Source organism: Bubalus kerabau, chromosome 4 (assembly GCF_029407905.1).
Source record: "Bubalus kerabau isolate K-KA32 ecotype Philippines breed swamp buffalo chromosome 4, PCC_UOA_SB_1v2, whole genome shotgun sequence".
Classification (NCBI taxonomy): Eukaryota; Metazoa; Chordata; class Mammalia; order Artiodactyla; family Bovidae; genus Bubalus; species Bubalus kerabau.
This window is the reverse complement of record NC_073627.1, coordinates 17896150-17916697: the sequence shown is the minus strand read 5'-3', so window position 1 is coordinate 17916697 and position 20548 is coordinate 17896150. Positions and strand designations below refer to the sequence as shown.

The window sequence follows — 20548 nt, the reverse complement described above, 5'->3', positions numbered from 1 at the left end:
GGGAGCTGGGAACAGCTGAAGGTCTCATGGTAGCTCTGACGTCTCCTGGGCCTCAGGTTCCTCGGCAAACCAGGTGGGATGAGACAATCTCTAAGGGCCCTTTAGACTCTGATGATGTGGGACCTGGAGCCTATGCTGAGGGAACCCAGAGAATGGGCAGATGTGGACTCTGGAGTACCAGGTGTTAGGTGCTCTAGAAATCTTGTTTTATAGGAAAGGAAACCAGACCTAGAAAGGCTCTGACTCTTCTGCTTCTCTCAGCTTTATTTCTCTTCATCCTCTGAGCTATAGAGCTGTGCAATTCTGTGCAGTGGATAAGCTTTTTTATCATTGTTTTTCTGAGCTTTTTTTTTTTTTTTTAAATAAAAACAGTACATGCTCATAAAAATTTCCATGAATACAGGAAGTGAAAAAACTAAAAAACTGAAAATTGCTGTCATCCTCCTGCCCTTACCCTTCGAGTCCCCAGGGGTGTCTCCTGTTGACAGTTTGGTGTGTATTCTTCCTGACCTTTCTGATGAACCACACACATACGTTTCCCCCACTCTACGGGGTTATAGTATCAATTATTCAAGCACAAGTCTTCCCATGTGGCACAGTGGTAAAGAATCAGCCTGCCAATGCAGGAGACTCTGGTTTAATCCCAGGATCGGGAAGATCCCCTGGAGTAGGAAATGGCAACTCACTCCAATATTCTTGCCTGGGAAATTCCATGGACAGAGGAGCCTGGTAGGCTACAGTCTGGGTTGCAAAGAGTTGGACACAGCTGAGCATTCATGCACTGCATTCAAGCATAAACTTTAGAATCAAGTACATCTTTGTCCTAATCCTAGTTTATAACTCATTAGCTGAATGGCCTTGCTATTTGACTAGTTTTAGTTTCATTCTCCTCATGTACAAAATGGGAGTAATAATAATATCTACCTTATAGGATTGTAGTGAAGATTTAAGGAAATTTTGTATGAATGACAGTTAACTACAAGTGCCTGATACCTAGTAAGCACTGCACGTGCGCGCATACACACACACACACACACACACACACACACACACACACCCAGGGGGCACAGAGTGAGTTACAGGTATAGTAAAAACGAGACTCAAGTTTTCTGACCTCTAGTCTCATTGACTTTTCGCCAAACTGTCTGCTTCTCACTCTGGCCCTGCTGGGCACAATTTACATGCTCCATTTTTGATGAATGAATGAAGCTGTAGGGGGTGAACCCAGGAATCTGAGGTCTGCGGGAGTTCCTGGGGAGCCAGCTCTGAGAGATGGAGGGTTTTGCCCTGTGGATTGGGAGGGTGTGAGGCAGTGCAGGTTGGCTGGACCAGCTGCTCTGGTGCTGCAGGCCGGAGTTGAAACTCAGGGCGGAGCCGAGGCCCCAGAGTGGCTCTCGGCTTAAAGGATCTTGGCTTAAAAGGAATGTGCAGTGGGCTGCCTCTGCTCAGGAGGGGCTAAAAAAAGCCTGGCCCTCCCCTAGGCTTTGTGTGAGGGTTATCAGCTGCTCAAGTCAGCTCATCTCTCTGGCTGGACTCTGGCATTTTTGAGAGGCTCTGTTTCCCTGGCCCCTCTGGGTGTCCACCAATTGACAGGAAGGGGTCAGCCTTCCTGTCCCCGAGGTGGAGGCCGTGGGGAGTGTGAAGTGTGGGGGGAAGGGCTGGGGGAGGGGGCTGGTAGCCCCAAACCTGGTGACAATACACAGTTGTCAGCTGTACCCTGCTGGTGTTTCTTCCTTTTATAGTCAGCAGCAGTTGCTCTCGCTCTCACCCAGCCCCTCTCTGGGGGCTCCTGCCCAGGATAAAAGGGGCAGGAGGCGGCCCAAGCTCCCATCTCATCTCCCTGGCGCTCCACATCTCTTGATTCCTTCCTAGGTCCCACCTCCTCGGAAGAGCCCAACAGGACAACATGCCTCCCAAGAAGCCTGAGCCTAAGAAGGAGGTGGCCAAGCCAGCCACAGCCCTGGCCCCATCTCCTGCCCCACCTCCTGAGCCCCTCAAGGAACCTGCCTTTGACCCCAAGAGTGTAAAGGTGAGTGAGCCTCAGCCACTGGGATGGGGGTGGGGGTGACATTCAGGGTTCTCTTGGCCCCAGAGCTCAGAGATCTGCTTCATGGAGGCTGGACCGGGGTGAGGGCTGAGGTGTCTGCGCCTACGATCATAGTCCCAGGGGTGATGGAGAAGGTGCTGGGGAGCACTCTTTTGGTTGGTAAGCTGTTCTTTTTCCTCAAGAACAGCTTTCTGCCCTGACTGAGGAAGCCCTGCTCTGTTATCCCACATTTGCTCAGTAAAGTTGGAAATGGCAGGGAGGCACAATCAACCAACCACCCAAACTATTTTTCAGGCACCACAGTGAAGAAAAAAGACTGTGTGATATCTTTAAGTGAAAAGACACAGAACAATCACTTCCGGTTTACTGCAGAGTAGGTGATGTCAATAGCGAGGGAGCATGATCTCTGTGTGCTGGGGTCTGGGAAAGGCTTCACTTGCAAAGACCCTTGCAGTGGATGGGTGGTGGGGGCAAGGAGACCCTAGGTAAGGTGAGAAGAGCCAGCTTGCCTCTCCTTTTCCCTACCCAGGTGGACCCCTCCTGCGTGTGAGTTCTAGAATCATTCAGTGTTTCTCTTTCTCCCTCACTTCACAAGAGGTGTTGAGAGTTTTGGAGGTTGCATCGCTTGACAGGCCGTCAGTTGCGGCCCAATGGTCAGGAGGCTGGTGTTTGACCCTCAGCCTGTCTATAGTCTCCTTTCCTCCTCATCTGTGCCCTTACCCTGGGCTCCTGCGTGGAGTATGCAGTGGTCCGGCCCATCCCAGTCTGAGACCCTCTGTCTCAGCAGGTGTGGGGGGGCTGGGCCAGGCTTCCTTGGCTGCCCCAGCCCTGTTCCCTCTCTGCCCCACCCTGCTCCCCTCACACTGCAAGGCTCCTCTCCTTGGAGCTGGTGTAGACCCTGCCTGCTGATTCAGTAATTTTAGGCCTCTCAGCTATCTGGCCCAGCTGCTTAAGGAATGGAACTGGGAGGGGATGAGCCAAGAAAGGAGGGGCTCAGAGCCCCCTGGAGACTCGAGCAGTTTTAAGCATCAGCGCCAGAATGTAAGAGGTCAAGTGGCTACTGGTATGAAAAGCTATTAATAACTGGTTGGGAATGGTGGGCCCTTGGGGATCTCAGCCTCAGGGCAGAGCTGGGCGGTTGGTGAGGAATCATATCAAAATTACAGCTCGGGGCCTGGTTCTATGACAAAGAGGCCAGGAAACTAGCCCCCAGAACTCTAACTGGATGACACTTGTTGGCTCTCCCAGGGTTCTTCCAAGTTCCCACAGCCCTGGGGGACCTGCCACCATGCCCAGAACCATAGGGTTAACCTATGGTCATTCCAGCAAGGGAGGACTTAAGCAGACCTGGCTTGGCCAAGAGATGGAGGCAGTTGCCCCACCCCTGGGCTTGGTTATGGTACACTCTGGGGAAACTGAGGCAAAGGAAAAGACCTTGAAAGTGCCTGAAGCTTTTCTAGGTCATACGCCACTCCCTCTGTGAGCATAGCCTAGCAAGAAAAGCTGACTATCTCCCCTTTTAGGAAACCTGTATTTCCGATTAATTCTGATAACGTACTGTTCCTGTGGGTCAACCTAGTCTGGACAAGAGCTGCCTGCTGGTATCAGTGGAGTGCCTTCTCTCTGGCCTATCACTTCCCCTCCAGCACCCACCTTCCCCAATTTCTTGCCTCTGGTTGCAATTGTCTTCTCCACGTCTGGGTCTTCCAGTTCTAGGAGTTGTTGAAGTTGCTTTAAAGTGGAAAAAAAATTAGGTATCTTTCACGAGGTTCATTTCCCCTCTTATACTTACCCAGTTCCTTTGCTTAGAAGGTTCTTTGCTCAAAGACAGAGCAAAAGTATAAATGAAATAAACCAGACAAAGACAAATACTTCGTGGTAGAACATGCCTGTGGAATTTAAATGAAAATAAAAAGTCAAACTGTAGAAACAGAGAGTAGAAAAGTTGTTGCCAGGGGCCAGTCTGAGGCTCTAATGTAAAACATGGTGACTACGATCAGTAATACTGTATTGTATAATTGAAATTTGCTAACAGAGTAGAGGGCTTCCCAGGTAGCACTAGTGATAAAGAACCTACCTGCCAACGCGGGGGACGTGAAAGACACTGGTTTGATCCCTGGCAATCCACTCCAGTGTTCTTGCCTGGAAAATGTCATAGACAGAGGAGTCTGGCGGGCTACAGTTCATGGGGTCACAAGGAGTCAGACGTGACTGAAGTGACTTAGCACAGCACAGTAGAGTAGAACCTAAGTGTTCTCACAAAAATAAAACAGAGAATAAATAAATAAGGTGACACATTATCAGTTAACACATGGGAGGAATTCTTTCACAATGTATACATATATTAAATCATCACAATGTACACTTTCAATATCTTACAATTTTGTCAATTATACCTCAATAAAGTAGAAAAAATTAAAAAAAAGATAAAGCAAAAGTAAACTTAAGTCCAATGTGTGTGGTTATGACTATATATTCTGATGTTATGTTTTTATATTAATATTTCTTACATGTTTACTCCTGGGACTTAAAGCATTGCAAAGTAAGGCAAGTGGCACCGTTCCTCAGAGGGTTCATTCAAGGCATCCTTTACCCCACTTAGGGGGTTTCTTTAGCTTTCTGGCCACCGTCACCTACACCTCTGGCAAAGTCCATCCTGGGCATGGCCAGTTCCTTTCCCAACACAGTGTAACCTTTTTCCCGCTCTCCTAGCTCATTTTGGCCACCTTCAGGGGTTCTCATTAGTGAGGCTGGCTTCAGATGGGCCCAGAGCAGCAGAACCAGAACTAGGAAGAAGAAGATGCTTCAGGATTGGTCTCCACCACCAGTGGAGGGCGGATTTGAGGGGGTGGTGGTGGGTAAAGACCATGAAGTAACACGCGAGATGCTAAATTAAAATGATGACTCATGCTTGTTCATTGTCATTCATTTTCAGAGCTTTCCACCTTCTGCTTTTATACTCAGATTTGAATTGAGGCGAGGAAAATCCAAAATTTACTCTTTCTTGCAACAAATAGTTTTTGATTACCTACTCTGTGTCAGGTTTTTTCTTTCAAATTCCCTGCCCAGTGGGGACCCTGGTTTTAAGGAGCCACGGTACACATAAAAGCATGACTGGAAAACAGGAAGCATCCAGGGCTGCCCACACTAGGCTTCCCTGCAGGGTGCCTGGGAGGGATGTGTGCTGAAGGAGGGGCTGGAGTGGAAGGGGGTGAGGGAAGGCTTCCTTGAAGGAGGTAGATTGAAAGTCAGTGTCAAGTAGAAAGGGGAGAAACCATTTACAGCGGCTAGGATGGAATTTACATTTGACCCAAAGGAATTATAATAAGGAGTTGTGTGGGCTCCAGAGTTATTCAGAGCACTTCTCTTTCCCTCTCACTTGGAGCCATCACTTCACAAGTGGTGTCGAGAGAGCTTTGGAGGCTGCAGTATTTGATAGGCTGTCAGTTGTGGCTTGGTCATCAGGAGGCCAGTGTTTGACTCTCAGCCCATAATCTCCTTCCCTCCTCATCTGGGTCTATGGCAGGTGACCCAGCATCCCCGGAAGCTGTTTCTGCTTCTCACTGGAAGCCGTTAGCAGTCCCAGCCCTCATTCCTCTGTGTTTCTCTCCACAGATAGACTTCACTGCTGACCAGATTGAAGGTGAGTACTAATAACTCCAACACCCCCTCCACACCCTCTCTGTTGTGCCTCCTGGGGAAGGGGTGGTCATGAGCACCATAATAGTAATCATCAGTGTCACTGTCTTCACCATCATCGCTATCGTCACCATCACCACCACCACCACCATCATCACCACCATCACCATCATCATCACCATCATTTCATCACCATCATCACTATCGTCACCATCACCACCATCACCATCATCGTCACCATCACCACCACCACCACCATCATCACCACCATCACCATCATCACCACCATCACCATCACCACCACCACCATCATCACCACCATCACCATCATCATCACCATCATTTCATCACCATCATCACTATCGTCACCATCACCACCATCACCATCATCACCACCATCACCATCATCACCACCACCATCATCACCACCATCACCATCACCATCATTTCATCACCATCATCACTATCGTCACCATCACCACCATCACCATCACCATCACCACCACCACCATCATCACCATCATCACCACCACCACCACCACCATCGCCATCATTTCATCACCATCATCACTATCGTCACCATCACCACCACCAGCATCATCACCACTAGCATCACCATCATCACCACCATCACCACCATCACCATCACCATCACCATCACCACTAGCATCACCACCATCACCACCACCAGCATCATCACCACCACCACCACCACCATCACCATCACCATCACCACTAGCATCACCACCATCACCACCACCAGCATCATCACCACCACCACCACCATCATCACCACTAGCATCACCATCATCACCACCACCACCATCACCATCGCCATCATTTCATCACCATCATCACTATCGTTACCATCACCACCACCAGCATCATCACCACTAGCATCACCATCATCACCACCATCACCACCATCACCATCACCACTAGCATCACCACCATCACCACCACCAGCATCATCACCACCACCACCATCACCACCATCACCATCATCACCACCACCACCACCACCATCATCACCACTAGCATCAACATCATCACCACCATCACCATCACCATCATTTCATCACCATCATCAGTGCAAACCTGTGTTTGAGTCAGGGTACACAAAGGCATGACGGGAAACAGTTATGCAAAATAGCAAGTATAGGGAATTCCCTGGTGGCCTCATGGTTAGGATTCTGGGCTTTCACTGTCAGGGTTCAATCCCTTGTCAGGGAACCGAGATCCCCAGTGTGGCCGAAAAAACAATCCAAAAAACAAACAAAAACGCCACCACAAACAAACAAACAAAAACGAAACAGCAAGTATGGGTTTGCTCTTTTTTGACTGTTCTTACTTAAGCACTTTACATGGGTTAATTTATTTAATTCTTACCACAACCCTATGAGGTAGGGACTATCACCACCCCACTTTACAGGTGATAAAACCAAGGCACAAAGAGGTTGGGTGGTCTGCTCAGTCTCACACAGATAGTTGGTGGTAGAGCCAGGATTCCAACTAAGGCAATCTGATTCCAGGCTTGAGTTCTGAACAGCTCTGCCAGACAGCCTGGAACATAACAGAAGCAGAGCAAAAAAAGTTTTTTTTTCTTTTCTCTACACTAAAATCCAAGATATTTAAAAGCCGTCATTTCTGTTCCTGTTATTGAAAAGCCCTCCTTAGGCTACCAGCTCTCTCCCTCTGCATCATGAAGTCTGCCAAGACGCTCAACCCCCTAATGGTGGCAGGCCCAGCAGTGTCTTGGGGGGACCCTAGTCCACCTGTGGTCTCCATCAACTCTTCTCTATCTTTGATGAAGACAATTTGTTTTCTCAATGTTATATAAATATTATTAAGTGTAGCTTCTAGGCAAGCCCCTCAGCCCTTCTTTTGTAGGATTCTGGTGTTTTGAGAATGAAATATTTCATCATGTGATGTCTACTTTAGAGCCTCACACTCACTGCAATTTATCCCTCTGTTTCCCCCATCAAATCACTCTTGGACAGAAAATCATATGAACTGGAAGGGACCTTGATTTTAAGCACTGGCTATATTTGAAAAATTAAACTAACACAAGCACATTATAAAAATTAGTATACTACTTAAAAATAAGTAATGAAAATAAAAATATTTTCCCCTTGCTTTCCTTTCATGCTGATCTGCTCTCCCCAAAACAATCATTGTTAACAGGTCTACGTATCCCTTGATAAAAATATATCATGTTATACCAGTACGTATGTAAGTATGTGTAAAGTTTACACAGATTGAGTCCTAAGGTACATACTGTCCTGCATCTTTCATTTAATATACATTTGGGTTCAACAATATATAACACAGTATATATTATTTAATAATCTATTTAAATGTTTTTTTATATTTAACACAAAAATAGTTCTACCTCATTCTTTTAAAACATTGTATAGATTCTCACACGTTGATGTACTTTTTAATCCAATTAGCTCATATTCCTAGACCTTCAGATTATCCCCAGCTGGGGGAAAAGTCATTATGCTTTCCCCAGGAGACTTTCCTAGCAATGAGTCAAAGGATATGTGCATTTTATTTTTTTTATTCTTAAAAATTAATTAATTGGGCTGCCTTGGGTCTCTTGGGCACGCATAGTCTTCACCATGTGATGCAGGAGCTTATGTGACAGAGTCTCCAGCTGTGGAAAGTGGGCTTAGCTGCTCCTTGGCATACAGGATCTTGGGGCTTCCCAGATGGTGCTAATGGTAAAGAATTCGCCTGCCAACGTGAGACACATAAGAGATGCTGGTTGGATCCCTGGGTCGGGAAGATTCCCCTGGAGAAGGAAATGGCAGCTCACTCCAGTATTCTTGCCTGGAGAATCCCGTGGACAGGGAAGCCTGGTGGGCTACAGTTCACAGGGTGGCAGAGTCGGACACGACTGAGTGACTAAGCACACACATATGGGATCTTAGTTTCCTGACCAGGGATGGAACCGGCGTCCTGCATTGCAAGGCGGATTCTTAACCACTGGGCCACTAGGGAGGTGTCAAGTCTATGTGCATTTAAAATTGTAATAGTTATTGTCAAGTTTTCCCTCCCAAAAAGCCAGTTACTCACAAAAGGGTCATGATGATGGCAGATGCATTTTGAATCTAGTGAACTAAATCTGACTCCATTTTTGTATTATTCTGTTGACAATCACTTTCTGTCAATAGTCTGGAGTGCTGTGAAATTCTTAAAATTAATTTTAATGCATTTTAGTTACATATTATGGACTTCCCAGGTGGCTCAGTGGTAAAGAATCTGCTTGCCAATGTAGGAGACGCGGGTTCAATCCCTGGGTCAGGAAGATCCCTGGAAATGGAAATGGCATCCCACTCCAGTAATCTTGCCTGGGAAATCCCATGAACAGAGGAGTCTGGCAGGCTACAGTCCATGGGGTTGCAAAAGAGTCAGAAATGACTTAGCAACTAAACAGTAATAGCAAGCTAAATTTATACTCATTGTAAATACAAACACAGTGGTATGCAGGAAGACTAGAAAATCAATGATAAAAAATTTTCATTTCCCAAGTGAGAATCCTGGTCAAAGCCAACTGGGACAGCTGGCTGCCTCTTTTCTCCATGCAGATTTTCAGGGCTGAGACTTGGCTGGTTCCGCTTTCATCCCTCTGACTTCAAAGGCATTGTTCCTTAGGTTGGATTAGAATTGTTGCTGTTTTGATTTTGCTCCCATCTCTTCCTTTGCTCCTTGGTCAAGCTGAAGATGATTTTCTTCTGTTTTGCTGGAAGAACATGATTTGGAACCAGGAGACTTGGCTATTAGCCCTAAATCTGCCACTAGTGGCCCTGAGACTCAGGGCAAGTCACTTCTTTAAACCTGAATTTTCTCTTCTGCAAAGTGAAGGTATTCGATTCTCTTCAATTCAAAAATTCTGTGATTCTTTTCAGCATTCTCTAGATAACCTCCATCTATTTGAGATAGTCATCAAATCCTTTCTTAGCTTTGTAATCTCTGGGTGGTATAGCCCCAAATTCTTTTACATTTTTTTTTTTCTCATAGGAGCTAGTTTCTAACTCCTGACTTCCTTCTCTGGTCCCTCTCCAGATTTCCATATCCCTTTGGAAAGGGATCATCAGCATTGCTCATTGCTCTAGCAGGCAGCTCGCTACTATAGAACTTTGAGAAAAAGTTTCTTCAGAGACCATGCGTGTCATCTCTCATATACGTTGAGATCACTGGGCTGGTTTTCCCCCTAGTTGCCATCCTAGACTTCAGTGTCGGATTTTTATGTGTGCGCCAGCCTTCCCAGCAGGCAGGAACATTCACTGGGACAACAGGCCACTTCCTCCTCCTCTCTCCTCACTTGTTTTCCTTAATAGTTGGGTGGAAGTCACATCTGCAGTGGCCTATAAATGAGGATAGTAATACCTATAGTATAAAGTTTTTGTAAATATAGATGGGGTAATTCGTGCAAAGTTATCAACTCAGAAGCTGGCCCATGACAAGTGCTCAAACCATAGGTCGTCATCCTTATTCTTGTTCAATCTTCCTGTTAAATATCATCCTTTTATGTGGAGACTGCATCTTTAAGTTTGCCCTCGCTCTTCTGAATGAGTTAGGAGATCCGAAAGCCTGAGTGCAGATTCAACTACTGTATTTATCAGACAATGAATTTGTGCCAGAAGCCAAGCTAATAGCTTTACATGTTAAGAATTTAATTCTAACAAAGCTGTGAGGTCAGTGCCATTCCTTTTGACAGAGGAGGAAACCAAGGTCTAGTGAGGTTATGTGGCTTGGCTAAGATCACAAAGTCAAGTGTTAAAATTGGGATTAAAGTCAGTGAGAGATTACTAACGGTATTGTTGGGGAACTGACAGAGTTAAGATTTTTTTACATGCGCTACTGTATTTTATTTGAATGTAATTTAAGGACCCTATGAGGTAGGTGCCATTTATAAAAGAAGAGGTTTATAGAGGTTAAATATTTACTTGCCCGAGGTCACATAGCTAGTAAGCAATGGAAATGGAATTTGAGCTCAATTATTCAGTAATTTGAAAGACATGCGGTTTTATCTCTTTGCAATTCATACAAAGCCTAATAAAGAGTGGCAGGTAAACGTCTTGGGGAACCTGTTTTGATCTGTGGAATGATTTGTAAATAATCCATATGCCGCCTCTAAGGAAGTAAGTGTTTCTAAAGTACTTAGAGGGGATTAAAAGCAGCTTTTCTCCTAAGTAGTTCACACATTCTTCTCAGGTTTATATTGTTAATCCACTTTGTAAACCGCTTCTTCATGGGTAGCACAAGGGTACTTCAATGCCATATCCAGTCCAAATTATCCCCGGTAATGAGCTGGTTGAACCCAAATTGATGAGGAATTAGGTTGTTTGCAAAGGGCCCAAGAGTGCCTTCATTCAGCCTGGCGCCCTGGACTCCTGCACTGGTATCTTCTGGGAGTCTGGCTTCAGAACTAGGAATATAATAATAACCTCTTGCCTGCTTCCCTGGTGGCACTGGTGGTAAAGAATCCACCTGCCAATGCAGGAGATGCAAGAGACGTGGGTTTGATCCCTGGATTGGGAAGATCCCCCAGAGAAGGGCATGGCAACCCACTCCAGTATTCTTGACTGGGAAATCCCACAGACAGAGGAGACTGTCCATGGGGTTGCAAATAATTGAATGTGATTGACCCCACATGCGCGTGCGCACACGCGCACACACACTGTTAGCTAAGTCACTTACCATGTGCTAGACACCACGCTTGGGGGGGCTTTGTCATCCCCCCTGCAGCCCCAACAGGTGCACACTGTCATTCCACCTTAGAGCTGAGAGACAGAGGGCCCACGGAAGTTGGGAGTTTGCCCGAGGCCACCTGTGGGTCAGTGGCAGAGCTGGGGTGGGTTGACTATCCAACCTTGCCACCTTGTCCAGCCTGAGAGCTCCCTTTCAGCCTGGGACAGGCATTACTGTTATTGGCTGACTTCTGAACGGGTCTTATCACTTTGCAAAGCGGCTCCACACACTGCTCCCTCCTTTGGCACTCAACTGGGAGGGTCAGGTGAGGACTGACTCTTGGTGTGTTTGCTTAAGGAAACTGAGACCCAGCCCAGCTTATTCCACATTGGTTGGCAGAGCCAGGAGGGGAACCCAGGAGTCCTGACTCCTGAGCCAGTGCTCTTTTTACTTCCCTGCTTTTTTTTCACTGTCAGGCACCTCACCTGCAGGGGGAAAGATGAGCGGATGGGAAGGGTAGAGGCAGGGGAGACGTCAAATGATGTGACAAGTGGTTGTTGGAAGAGATCCCAGGCCCAATGCTGGAACAGGTCATGGGGGCTCCAGGACAGTGCTTTAGTTGTCAAAGATGGGGTGGGCATGGGTTCCAGGGAGGGGCTGGCATGCTGGCTGTAGAGAAATATTTTATCAACTCCATTGGCCTGCTCTTCAACGAGGGTAGAAGCTGATCAGCCCCTAGTCACTGCCTTCGCTTGGCCCCAGGGGGCTGCAGTCAGTCTTTTCTCTGCAGAGTTCAAAGAGGCCTTTTCGTTGTTTGACCGGACCCCGACCGGAGAGCTGAAGATCGCCTATGGGCAGTGTGGGGACGTGCTGCGAGCCCTGGGCCAGAACCCCACCAATGCCGAGGTGCTGCGTGTCCTGGGCAAGCCCAAGCCGGAAGGTCAGCCTCCCCTCTCCACCCCTGGGGCTCTCTCCCTTCAAGACCAACATGCTCTCCCCAGGTTACCTGCCTCCCATTGCTAGAATTACCCGGAAACATCTGGCTCTTGGTCAGTCCTCAAAAGAGTGTGACCTGGGCTTGTTCTCATTTTCTCTGTGAGAGTGGGAGCTCCCGGGGAGCAGGCATGACTTTCTACTGCTTCAGGGCCTGGGACACGGGACGGGGGGCTGGGAGGGAAATTGGGAACTGACCACCGCCCCCGCCTCCACCAGAAATTGTGGATGAGATGTTACAGCACCGAGATGTCCCGTGACCACCATGAGTTGTATCACAGATAATGTGTTTCTGATAATACAGCACTGAGATTGCAAATTATTCATTTAATATAAAAAATTAGAGCAGACTCAGGCTCAGCTCTACAATGATGCCTGTTTCACTGGTTTGCATTAGATAGGTTTGGTGAATGAGCGTTTAGAAAGTGGTACAAGGGGTCCCATTTGTGAATGTCATCTGTCACTGTGGCAGTCAGGCTAACAGCTGCCCTAACACATGAGTCCTTCTGAGGGGCCGGGGCTGGGCAGACCTGGGCAGGAGCCCTTAGCCAGGGTGGATCGTTTCTAGAGATTTCCAAGGCCCTATATTGGGGCCTTCCTGCCCTCTTCCTTGGTTCTGGGTTCTTCCCTTCCTACTCTTGCTGTGGAAGAAAAGGTGAAGGATGTGGGTCAGAAAGGACCAGAGGACCAGGAGCCCGCCTATGTCAGCAGAGCTTCTCAGAGGGCAAAAGATATTTGGGTCTTTCCATTGTGGGAGGTTTCTGGGTTATAAAAGAAAGCAATGTCAGCCTTGGGATACTTAAAAATGGTTTTACCTCTATGAAAGTAAAGTTTTTTTTTTGTTTGTTTGTTTTTTAACTTTGGTAAATATTCAAGAGTTTTTAGTCCAGGTTTCTCGTCTTTTTCCTACTGTTCAGTAGGAATTCTTTAAATAATTATTGCAATCTGTAGTTTAATAACAGAAATTGTCTTTTGCCAATTTCTTTTTGCAGTATATAGCTTGTCAAAAACATAAAAGTAAATGAAAACTTTTAACACACCACAATGTGGGAGAAAGGTGCTAGTCATTATTGATTCAGGCTTGCTCCAGGCAGTGGGGACTAGTGAGGGGACCCAAATTTGGAGTTGTACAAAGTTTTCTTTTTGCAGTCTTGTCAGTTTACCCTTGAGACTGGGAGTCTGTCACGTGTCCGAAGTCTAAGTTGTGAATGTGAGAACTTGGGGCTGCTCACCTCCCTGCCCCACTGGCCGCCTGGAGTTCAGAGGTCAGGGTGGAGTCACAGGTCCCGGGTCCTTTCACTGAGAAGAGTGCCCAGAGCCAGCTCTTGCTGGGCTCCCAGGGCTTCGTGCCTTCCAGGATTCCTGACTGGGGGCCCCACCCAGAAGTGACGGCAGCTGAGCTGCAGGCTAGCCTGGCAGAGCCGGACGAGACCCCTCCTGAGCCTCTGCTCCGCGAGCTCATGTCGAATTCCTTTCCTTATGGGTCCCCGCCGGAAGAGATGAATTCCAAGATGCTGGACTTTGAGACCTTCCTGCCCATCCTGCAGCACATCTCCCGAAACAAGGAGCAGGGCACCTATGAGGACTTCGTGGAGGGGCTGCGCGTGTTCGACAAGGAGAGCAACGGCACGGTCATGGGCGCTGAGCTTCGCCACGTCCTTGCCACCCTGGGTACGTATGCCCGCCAGGCAGGGGCGGAGCCCAAAGGAGAGGAACAGAGGATGAGAAGCATCTGAGTGGTGTATGTTGGGCTGACGTGGGGCTCCCTGCATCCTGAGTCTCATGTTCTGGTCCAAGCCCGTCTCCCTGGGTTCTGTAGGTACCATCGTCCCCAATTGGGTTTGCTCAGCAGGGTTGGAAGCAGAGGAGAGCAGGCTGGCAGACCAGGGGTGAGGCCTGAGAGGTGGGACCCAGGGCCCCTGTCCTTGTCTTTGCCTCTGTTGCTAGGGCCTTGGTCTGCTCACCCACTGGTGGCTGTAGGCAGAGGGAGAGACCTTGGGGGCTAGGAAGGGTCTTAAGAACTTGACTCCACCTTTCAGAGCCTTGGGGGAGGTTTGGTTTGACCACTTCCTTGATCCAGGAAGTCCTGGGCCATCAGACTCAAGGGGATGTTTGGGTTTGGCCGGTCCCCCTTTGCCCATCTGTCATTAGTGCCCACGTCTCCCACCCCAGGGGAGAGGATGAGTGAGGCTGAAGTGGAGCAGCTGTTAGCAGGCCAGGAGGATGCCAATGGATGCATCAATTACGAAGGTACCAGCTCATTTCGCACTTCCTCGGGCAGCCAGGGATGGGGTGGGGTGGGTACAATTCCGGCCAGGAGAGGCTGCAGGACAGAACAGATGCAGGAGTGGAGGATATGTGTGCCCCGTGGTCTTTGGTGAGCTCCCAGTGGACACTGTTCTTTTCCCTCCTGGGAGTGAACATCACTGCGTAATGGAAGGAGCATGGATTTTGGAGATAGCTCTGTGATATACCAGCTGGGTGATCTTAAGCAAGTCGCTTACCTCCTCTTAACATTGGTTTTCTCATCTGAGCAATGGGGTGATGCTGGCCCCTTTCCCAGGGTTGCAGGGATTGGCAGAGATAATGTAGCTCATTTCATCCATGTCTGGTATCAGCACAGAGAGTGCACACAGAGCAGCGGTTAGTTCCCTTCCTTTCTTCCACCTTCTCCCCATCAACCCCAAACAGGAAAAGGAATCATAGTCTGAAGAAAGGGTGGTGGGAAGGTTTGCGGTCGGGTGGTATAAACCAGGGAGGAGGGGTTTAAGGGGCCGAGAGGGGCCATGTGATGTGGCTGTTTTCCGTCTTCTTTCCCAGCCTTTGTCAAGCACATCATGTCTGGGTGAAGCAGACCCCTCCAGGGTGAGTGCAGCCCACCCCCCTGGGGGTGCCCAGAGCCACACCACATGCCCTAGAGCCCTTCTCTTCCGGTTTGACCCCCTCGAGGACACTGCAGAAGACAGAGAGCAGTCCGGCCCCACCCATCGCCCTGCATTCTTAATGCTCCCGTCACCTCCTCTTCATCCCATTCTGCCCTTCCCCTGCCCTCCTTGGTCTTTGCACCCAATCTTGACCCACCAGTCACATCCTCCTGCCTCTTCCGGGGTCTCTCAAGGCCAGACGAATCGCTCAGATGGGGCTTCCTCTGTGGGCTTCTGGCTGTGAGGAGCCAGGTTGCAGGTGGAAGAGAATGTCCCGGGCCTAGGGCCTTGACCCTGATCCTCTTCACCCCCTTCCCTGAGCCCCTCCGGCCTTGGTGCCGGCTGGTGGGGGTGGGGTCATCATCAGGAGCTGGGGTGTGGAGGGGGAGGTAGAACCCTTTCCATCTCACGCTCTCTTTCAGGTGCCTGGCTCGGGGCCTTAGTCCAGGTGAGTTACCAAGAGGCCCAGAGTGACTGAGCTGGAGCTGGAGTCCTGGACTTTCCACTGCATGGCAGCCTGGGGACTTCAAGGGCCCACAGTTCTCCCCATAAATAAACAGCTTCAGCAAGGCTGGGCCGAGGTCCCAACCAGCCTCTGAGTTGTTTTTTAAAGCCAATTAATTTGTTGAGTTGGGTTTTTGTGAGTGTGTGTGATAATGTCACCTGAGGCCTCATGCATATTCCTCAGAAGAATGAGCAATATCTGGGAGCTGGGGGACATGGGCCGGGGCCCAGGGAGCTAGAAACAGGAGGGTCACACCGTGAGCAGAGAGTTTTGGAAGGGTCTTCAGTCTGAGGAGCTGTTATCAGGAGGAGCTTCATTTCCTTCCAAGGCTCTCACTCTCTACCTTAGGTCTGTCCAGGTGACAAGCAGAAAGAGGGCCACTAGGAGCCCTGGGGATACCAAGGGATCCTCAAATGGTCCTTGCTCCCTCCTCTTCTTTTAAAAAAAAATTGTGGTAAAATGCGCATAACATAACGGGACTTCCCTAGTGGCTCAGATGGTAAAGAATCTGCCTGCAATAGAGGAGACCCAGATTCAATCCCTGGGTTGGGAAGATCCCCTGGAGAAGGAAATGGCAACCCACTCCAGTATTCTTGCAGCACATAATATAAAATTTTCCATCTTAACAGTTTTTAAGTGTTCAGTTCCGCAGTGTTAAGTGTGTTCACATTGGTGTGTAGCAAGTTTCCAGAACTTTTTCATCTTATAAAACTGAAACTCTATATCCATTAAACAATAAATCCCCATTTTCCCCTCTCTCCAATCCCTGGCGACCACCATTCTACTTCCTGGATCTATGAATTTGACTACTCTAGATAGCTCATATGAGTGGAGTCATAGTGTATTTGTCTTTTTGTGACTGGTTTATTTCACTTCACGTAATGTCTTCAAGGTTCATTTGTGTTGTAGTAAGTGTCAGAATTCCCTTCTTTTTTTTTTTTTTATTTTTTTTTAAAATTTTATTTTATTTTTAAACTTTACATAACTGTATTAGTTTTGCCAAATATCAAAATGAATCCGCCACAGGTATACATGTGTTCCCCATCCTGAACCCTCCTCCCTCCTCCCTCCCCATTCCATCCCTCTGGGTCGTCCCAGTGCACCAGCCCCAAGCATCCAGTATCGTGCATCGAACCTGGACTGGCAACTCGTTTCATACATGATATTTTACATGTTTCAATGCCATTCTCCCAAATCTTCCCACCCTCTCCCTCTCTCACAGAGTCCATAAGACTGTTCTATACATCAGTGTCTCTTTTGCTGTCTCGTACACAGGGTTATTGTTACCATCTTTCTAAATTCCATATATATGCATTAGTATACTGTATTGGTGTTTTTCTTCCTGGCTTACTTCACTATGTATAATAGGCTCCAGTTTCATCCACCTCATTAGAACTGATTCAAATGTATTCTTTTTAATGGCTGAATAATACTCCATTGTGTATATGTACCACAGCTTTCTTATCCATTCATCTGCTGATGGACATCTAGGTTGCTTCCATGTCCTGGCTATTATAAACAGTGCTGCGATGAACATTGGGGTACATGTGTCTCTTTCCCTTCTGGTTTCCTCAGTGTGTATGCCCAGCAGTGGGATTGCTGGATCATAAGGCAGGTCTATTTCCAGTTTTTTAAGGAATCTCCACACTGTTCTCCATAGTGGCTGTACTAGTTTGCATTCCCACCAATAGTGTAAGAGGGTTCCCTTTTCTCCACACCCTCTCCAGCATTTATTACTTGTAGACTTTTGGATCGCAGCCATTCTGACTGGTGTGAAATGGTACCTCATAGTGGTTTTGATTTGCATTTCTCTGATAATGAGTGATGTTGAGCATCTTTTCATGTGTTTGTTAGCCATCTGTATGTCTTCTTTGGAGAAATGTCTATTTAGTTCTTTGGCCCATTTTTTGATTGGGTCATTTATTTTTCTGGAGTTGAGCTGTAGGAGTTGCTTGTATAGTCTCGAGATTAGTTGTTTGTCAGTTGCTTCATTTGCTATTATCTTCTCCCATTCTGAAGGCTGTCTTTTCACCTTGCTAATAGTTTCCTTTGATGTGCAGAAGCTTTTAAGGTTAATTAGGTCCCATTTGTTTATTTTTGCTTTTATTTCCAATATTCTGGGAGGTGGGTCATAGAGGATCCTGCTGTGATGTATATCAGAGAGTGTTTTGCCTATGTTCTCCTCTAGGAGTTTTATAGTTTCTGGTCTTACGTTTAGATCTTTAATCCATTTTGAGTTTATTTTTGTGTATGGTGTTAGAAAGTGTTCTAGTTTCATTCTTTTACAAGTGGTTGACCAGATTTCCCAGCACCACTTGTTAAAGAGATTGTCTTTAATCCATTGTATATTCTTGCCTCCTTTGTCAAAGATAAGGTGTCCATATGTGCGAGGATTTATCTCTGGGCTTTCTATTTTGTTCCATTGATCTATATTTCTGTCTTTGTGCCAGTACCATGCTGTCTTGATAACTGTGGCTTTGTAGTAGAGCCTGAAGTCAGGTAGGTTGCTTCCTCCAGTTCCATTCTTCTTTCTCAAGATCGCTTTGGCTATTCGAGGTTTTTTGTATTTCCATACAAATTGTGAAATTATTTGTTCTAGCTCTGTGAAGAATGCTGTTGGTAGCTTGATAGGGATTGCATTGAATCTATAGATTGCTTTGGGTAGTATACTCATTTTCACTACATTGATTCTTCCAATCCATGAACATGGTATATTTCTCCATCTGTTAGTGTCCTCTTTGATTTCTTTCACCAGTGTTTTATAGTTTTCTATATATAGGTCTTTAGTTTCTTTAGGTAGATATATTCCTAAGTATTTTATTCTTTCCGTTGCAATGGTGAATGGAATTGTTTCCTTAATTTCTCTTTCTGTTTTCTCATTATTAGTGTATAGGAATGCAAGAGATTTCTGTGTGTTGATTTTATATCCTGCAACTTTACTATAGTCATTGATTAGTTCTAGTAATTTTCAGAATTCCCTTCTTTTTTAAGGAGGAATAGTGTTCCGCTGTATGTGTGCAGGTACCACATTTTGTTTATGGTTCTTGTAACTTTTGATCACGCCACATGGCATATGGGATCCTGGTTCCCTGACTAGGGATCTAACTTGCACCTCTCCCCTGCATTGGAAACTCAGAGTCTTAATCATTGGGCCACCACGGAAATCCCAGTCCTTGTATCTTCATATGGGCCCTTTAGGTGTCTCTTCCCCTGAGAGCAAGGCCCCTGATGCCTGATTCAGCCCTGCTTGTTCTGGGCATCTCACTGACTCCCTGGCCACATCCAGGACTCCATACAGGACTCTGCATCAGGGAGAGCATCAAGGCTTCAGAGGGAGCACAGACCTCAGGCTGGGTAGGCAGGGGTGTGGCAGGAGGCAGCTGGGAAAAGGAGAGACAAGAAACCAGAGATTGAGAAGGGGACAGACCAGGTCATGAAATGAGAGACACACATATGAGCAGAACCCCCTGGATGGGGGTCCCCACATCCCTGAGAGCCCCCAAGGTGGATTAGACCCTCCTCCTCTCACAGCCTTTCTGCTGCCCTCTCAAGGCATCCAGCTGCAGAACTTTGTGAAACACCCTTTATAAATCCAGCCAAGGCTGAGAGTCCATGAGCCCAAAAGGGAAGTTGTCATGGGAAGCTGAGAACCATGAGCCCAAACTCAGCCTCCTCAGAATTTAAAGTCTGGTTGGGAAGATGAGACCAAGGCCCATGTGTATCTTTTCTTCTGTGAGGAAGGGGCTCCAGTGATGGGAGAGCCCTGTTGAATCATAAAACTCGAGATCTTTATGTAGTTGTGATAGGGGTCATTGACTCCAGCGGTTTTCAAACGTGGTTGTAGCTCCATAGCCTTTTAAAAAATTGTTTATTTATTTATTTGGCTGTGCTGGGTAGTAGTTGTGGCTATTACCATTCGTGGGCTCTTAGCTGAGGCATATAGGATCTAATTCTCAGACCAGGAATTGAACCCAGGCCCCTTACATTGGGAGCAGAGTCTTAAACCACTGAACCAGCAGGGAAGTCTTGGCTCCATAGCCTTTTACTCAAACTAAATTCTGTGCAGAAGCCAGTGCATGAACCGAATGGAGCAGAGATTCTCCAGCTGAGGAGTGAGGGATGGATGCCTGTGTCTTGAGCCTCTACCTGGGCTCCTCAGAGCACAACCAGAAGACCACTGACTGAGTCAGACCTGCTAATTGCAAAAGTAAGGCAATGGCTCCTTAGAAGAGACTTGACTCACCCAAGGTCACAGCTAATGACCCATGAACCCAGGTCCCCAGAATCCCCAATTTTCCCATTTTTCGACACACATCAATCGGCCTTTGAAATTTTTTTCAAGTTAGGCTCTTGGGAGCTTCTCTCTTGTATTATCCCTACCATTATGCTTGATCATTTTTGGCCTTACTTATTTCTCCTTTTAGTATTTTATTGCTGGATAATCTCAGATTCCCAACCAGTGATTGAACCCGGGCCATGGCAGCGAAATCCTGGAATCCTAGCCACTAGGCCACCAGGGAACACCCCATCATTTCTCCTTTTTATTAAGATTTTTATGTGAATCATTTTTAAAATCTTTATTGAATTTGTTACAATACTGCTTCTGTTTTATGTTTTGGCTTTTTGGCCATGAGACATGTGGGGTTTTAGCTCCCCAACCAGGGATCAAACCCACATGCCCTGCATTGGAAGGTGAAGTCTTAACCACTGGACTGCCAGGGAAGTCCCTATTTCTCCTTT

At 47.1% G+C, this 20548-nt stretch overlaps 1 protein-coding gene across 3 annotated transcripts; it reads left to right on the top strand.

Moving 5' to 3' along the window:
* The first annotated feature begins 1886 nt into the window (after positions 1-1886).
* Positions 1887-15911, top strand: MYL4 (myosin light chain 4). 3 transcript variants are annotated; one of them, XM_055579868.1, is made up of 7 exons: positions 1887-2029; positions 5663-5690; positions 12177-12326; positions 13877-14050; positions 14552-14629; positions 15200-15244; positions 15726-15911. In XM_055579868.1, exons 1-6 carry the CDS (start codon positions 1907-1909, stop codon positions 15226-15228), a joined length of 582 nt encoding a protein of 193 aa, XP_055435843.1. In that variant the 5' UTR covers positions 1887-1906; the 3' UTR covers positions 15229-15244; positions 15726-15911. The 3 variants fall into 3 exon arrangements, with proteins under 3 accessions (XP_055435843.1, XP_055435842.1, XP_055435844.1); XM_055579867.1 differs by having other exon boundaries at positions 14531-14629; XM_055579869.1 differs by lacking the exon at positions 14552-14629.
* The last annotated feature ends 4637 nt before the right edge of the window (positions 15912-20548 follow it).

What these genes read in the sequence shown, in the direction of transcription:
- MYL4 (XM_055579867.1), top strand. Translation starts at nt 1,907, where the DNA reads ATGCCTCCCAAGAAGCCTGAGCCTAAGAAGGAGGTGGCCAAGCCAGCC. An exon ending in GGGCAAGCCCAAGCCGGAAG is followed by an intron (nt 12,327 to 13,876) that starts GTCAGCCTCCCC and finishes CCCCGCCGGAAG; the next exon opens with AGATGAATTCCAAGATGCTG. An exon ending in CCACGTCCTTGCCACCCTGG is followed by an intron (nt 14,051 to 14,530) that starts GTACGTATGCCC and finishes ATCTGTCATTAG; the next exon opens with TGCCCACGTCTCCCACCCCA.